Here is a 4,886-nt window from a genome sequence, read left to right as displayed (position 1 = left end):
AAAACTTTACGAGTAACTTCGTTTATGATCATTCATTTCGTGCGTCACATACAGTGCGAAAATAAACCATCTGAAAACTTGTCGCGAAGCTTCGTAGATGATTATACAGCTCCTGGATCACATATAGTGTGAAAACGAATGACCTGAAAACTTGTCGAGAAGCTTCGTTGTTGATCACGCATTTAGTGCAGCACGTATAGTGTGAAAACGAATGACCTGAAAGTTTGTCGAGAAGCTTCGTAGATTATCATGCATTTCGTGCGTCAAACCAAGCGGGTATCCTATCAAGAGAATATGCAAATACCATTGAAAAGATACACACAAAGAGAAAGCAAAGTAATGCAGTCCTGTATGTAATTTTCATATGCTAAATTAATTTGGAGGACATTGCAAGAATGTACGAACTTAGAATGTATGAACTTAGAATTTAGGAATTTTGAGTGTTTCAATGGTCAATGTTCAAAACCTCTTGCAACTAAACTCACGTGTGTGTGTGTGTGTGTGTGTGTGTGTGTGTGTGTGCAATAATAAATAATAATAACAATAGCAACAGCAAAAGCAGGAACGATCATAATCGTTGGGAAAAGAAGAAAGTTATCTTTGTGAAAAAATTGCACTGTATTACATTCTTCAGGTCTCATTCATTCGATATTTTAGCAGAGATGGTAAATCTTTGAGTGTTTTCAATGCAAATCTTCTGATGATGGACCCTGGATAGCCTTGTTGTAACATCTTCATTTATACTTCGGATCAAAGATATAAATAAAACTATACTAATTGTGAAACCTTTATTTCCTTCATACCGATAACAAAAAGTAGACCTTCAGAGACATGCCATGAGTCTGGGAACTCTCTCTCTCTCTCTCTCTCTCTCTCTCTCTCTCGCTTTCTGTTATAAATATAAATTTTCCAAAGAAAATGGCCAAACACATTTTCCCAACCTTCCAGAAAAATAATTTTTGAAAAAGACGGATTGTCTGGAAATGTATTTTGTATCAAGGTGGTTAAAACTTCAATCAAAATTATCTCGACACTCTGATATGATTCATATTTTCAAATAACTGTTTTGTTTCGATTTAATTACCTATTTTAATACTTCTGTCAGATTTCGGGATAATAATGAAACTAAATGAGCTTGTTACCTTAAAAAATAAAAAATGTGTTGTGGCTACCTAAGGACATCCTGTATGTTGACAAAATAGTAGTTTTTAAATTCATAATGCCATGCCGTAATGAACTTTTAGAACGCCGTAAAGAACACTTAATGTTGGTGGTTTTATATAGAATGATTGACGTTCACTTATTGTATACAAAATCTTTATCCTTTTATCCTTTAATAACAGTCTTAACTATCCCGCAAAAGACTTCCTGTTTGTCACTGTTGTAAGCCTTGAGTACTGCCACCATTTGCCCCTGAAATGACAAAACCAGTTGTTGTTTTTTACCTTAAAATTGATCTAACACAGAGTTCAGACACTAAAACACTGCTATATAAAGTTTACGTCTGTCTGTCTGCCAGCATATGTCTGCCTGCCTCTGTGTGTGTGTGTGTGTGTATGTGTGTGTGTGTGTGTGTGTGTGTGTGTGTGTGTGTGTGTACGAGTCAATAATTGATACTCGCCACCTCAATCGAAATTTTAAAATACCCTCATAAAAACAACAAACAAAGAAATGGAGATAATGAATATATCGTTTTGCCTAACTCAGAACACACACACACACACACACACACACACACACACACACACACACACACACACACACACACACACACATACATACATAGATACATACATACATACATACATACATACATACATACATACATGTGTGTGGTGGCTGATGGAATATACACTATGTACAGAAAAACAAATAAAACTGAAAACGATATCTGATATTATGCTTGTTCAGTAAATTAGGGAAATGGACCCATTTCATTTCTGTCACATAAATTATTTACAAGTGTTCTAAGTGAGAGCCAATGTGATAATCCGTTTAAATCGTTTCAGCTGAATGTAAATAATTCCAATTCCTTTATAATACTCTCTTAATCTCCGTTGCTTATATATTTCGTTTGCAATAAGTTCTTCACTCATGTGTTAAGATATTGTTTTCTTTACTTTTGCGTGTGTATGTATGTATGTATGTATGTATGTATGTATGTATTACATGTATGTATTACATGTTTAGTGTGCTATAAATCAATTATTGTCAAGCTATGTTCCTATCTCTGTTGTGTAATAATGACATATTAACTGAATGAAATCTCTTCTGAAGAGGAAATAAAGAAAGCCACACACACACACACACACACACACACACACACACACACACACACACACACACACACACACACACACATACATACAACAACATACATACATGGGGCTCCGAGTGGCCGAGTGGTCTAAAGCGCTCACCGTTCCGGATCACTGACATCTCACCTCTGTCTGCGTGGGTTCGAGCCCAAGGCTCGGCTAGCGTGGGTACGTGGGAAAGCCTGCCAGTAGATTCTCGTGGGTCGGTGGTTCTTCCCTGGGTTTTCCAGGGTTCTTCCTCCACCAGTTATACTGGCCACCATGTATAGCCAATCTTGTGCTGAAAAATGGCGTTAAACCCTAGAACAACAACAACAGCATACATACATACTACATACATACATACATACATACATCCATGCATAACACATATCTACGTCTACTTACCGAAAAACTACTCAGCATCGTCAAATCAGAAACTGTATACGGTCCCTTGACGACTTCTAGAAAGAAAAGAAAGAATTTACAAGTTTTCAAAGGAACATTATATGAGCTATCTAAATTCCACTGTTGTATTTTTAATGTGATGTGATTTTGATTTTTAACGTAGCTTTAACAATTTTTCAGTCATATCGCTACGATGTCTGCAATGTGGCAGTTTATAGTGATGTCTAACACTGGGGCATCATGCCACAGACATGTAGCATGATGTCCCACCCAGTCACATTATCCTGACACCAGGCCGACCAGTCCTAACACTAAGCTCTTAATGCTGAACGCCAAGCGAGGCAGCTGTTAGTACCATTTTTCAAGTCTCTGGTATGACTCGGCCGGGGATCGAACCCACGACCTCCCGCATCCGAGGCGGACGCTCTAACCACTAGGCCACCGGAGCGGAGTATTTTTAATAGTTTAGGATCTCAACAAAACTGAGATTCCTCCAGCTCCTATCAGTCGGCTTTATCTGGAAACGAATAAAAAGTTAACTATAAATTGTTGACACATACATACATACATACATACACAGAAATCCACGAAATATATAGTTAGCTAGTAAATAAAATCCTCTTTTTGGTTTTAACCAAAAATTTATACTGACATGAAAAATTAAAGACAAAATGGGGCAAAATATTAAATATATGGCATTGTCGCATCTAAAATAGAACGTAAATTGTCATGTATATGCCTCGCTTTGGCATTTTCGAAGCTATTCCAAGCCAGGCACCCTTCGTTCATCCATCTATCCATTCATTCATCCATCCATCCAGATATGTGGAAATAGAATGGTGCTCACGGTTTTTCCTTGCCGGACAAGTGACGGTGGGAATGGCTTTTTGCAAGTAAGTGCACTGCACGGCATATGTATTTCTGAATTCCATCCCGCTAAGCTTTATATCGACATCCAAAGTTCCCTTGTCAAAATCTACGGCTGTTAAATGAAAATAATCCATTAGATTCTTTTGAAAGGTTCTTGGTACTCCCTCCTATCAAATTGTTTTATTTGATGGTCGTGAGGGGGGTCATGAGCGATCAACAGAGCCGTGATGGCTCAGAATACCCATCACTATATCTTTATAAATAAAAATGAACAAAGTATTTTTTTTTAAACATCACTTCTATTGGGAACAAAAGGAACTCTTGGTACATTTTGAACATTTTAAGAAAATTGAGCAATAATTATTGACTTTATGTCTTTTGGAATTTAAATGTTTTTTGATTGACAATTACTTAGTCCTCGGCTGCTCCAACAAGCTGTCAACAGTGTTCCCACTACTTAATTCCTCATACCTAGCTAGCGATAGCTCAGGTTAGTTGGACATTGTAAGTAGTACTGTGTTCACCTCTGACTGACAGTTGACTGACCAAGCACTAGTAATTTCCAATGCAAGAACTGAATGTCCTGCTGTTATGTATATATGGTTTAATTTTTATCTGATTTAATTAATTGTAAGTTTTAAAATCCTTTTATTTTTAATTTCACTATATGTCAAAGTAATGTAGTTTTGTTTACAAGGAAATCGAGACTTTTCCAGAAAATAGTTTAACCCTGACTGTTCATTTGTAAACACTTAAAGCTGACCTAGTTCCCGACATCAATTCAAAATTAGTAACAGCCACGTGAACAAGTTCTTTTTCAATTTATTTTTATTGTGGGAATAATACGGGTGAGATCGAGGCTGTACTGGATACATGACCCTAAACTTGTAAATAGTGTTAGTGAAGTAAACAACTTTTTTACTTTTATTCTCAGAGTAAAATGATTTTTTTCAGGGCCATGTTGAGAGTACGTGATGTAAACTCTCATATGGATACCAATTCTGCGTCTCAAGAAATTCATTGTTTTAGAGAAAAAATCTCAGTCTGGGCTTAAAACACTTGATGTCAAAGTGTTATTTTGTTGTGTCAGTTTGGAGTTATTTTAATGTTTATTCGAATTATTTGGATTCATTCTTTTCTCCCGGAAATATATGAGTGCTCATACAGAATTTTTCAACAAAGACATTTCTTAAAAGTTTTTTTCGGATTTCCAACACCGGAGTGTTATTTCTTGTGTTTCTACAAGGAACTGTAGACAACAGCACTTTACAGGATACAGCATACGTCATCGCCTTCCATCTTGGATTCTTC

At 36.5% G+C, this 4,886-nt stretch overlaps 1 protein-coding gene across 2 annotated transcripts in view; it reads right to left on the bottom strand.

Moving 5' to 3' along the window:
- Nucleotides 1-774: 774 nt before the first annotated feature.
- LOC149780093 (uncharacterized) overlaps nucleotides 775-4,886 on the bottom strand; it is a 13,996-nt gene continuing 9,884 nt past the window's right edge. For both annotated transcript variants that reach the window (XM_089936853.1, XM_089936854.1), the window contains exons 4-6: nucleotides 3,553-3,687; nucleotides 2,706-2,761; nucleotides 775-1,413 (exon numbers count right to left, since the gene is read on the bottom strand). In XM_089936853.1, the coding sequence (XP_089792979.1) occupies nucleotides 1,327-1,413; nucleotides 2,706-2,761; nucleotides 3,553-3,687 (278 nt within the window). In that variant the 3' untranslated portion in view covers nucleotides 775-1,326. The remainder of the gene's footprint in view (nucleotides 1,414-2,705; nucleotides 2,762-3,552; nucleotides 3,688-4,886) is intronic.

The sequence above is a fragment of the Sinohyriopsis cumingii genome, chromosome 16 (assembly GCF_028554795.1).
Source record: "Sinohyriopsis cumingii isolate HCF-2022 chromosome 16, ASM2855479v2, whole genome shotgun sequence".
Classification (NCBI taxonomy): Eukaryota; Metazoa; Mollusca; class Bivalvia; order Unionida; family Unionidae; genus Sinohyriopsis; species Sinohyriopsis cumingii.
Note: the sequence above shows the minus strand (reverse complement) of the source record. Positions and strands in the feature narration are given on the sequence as shown.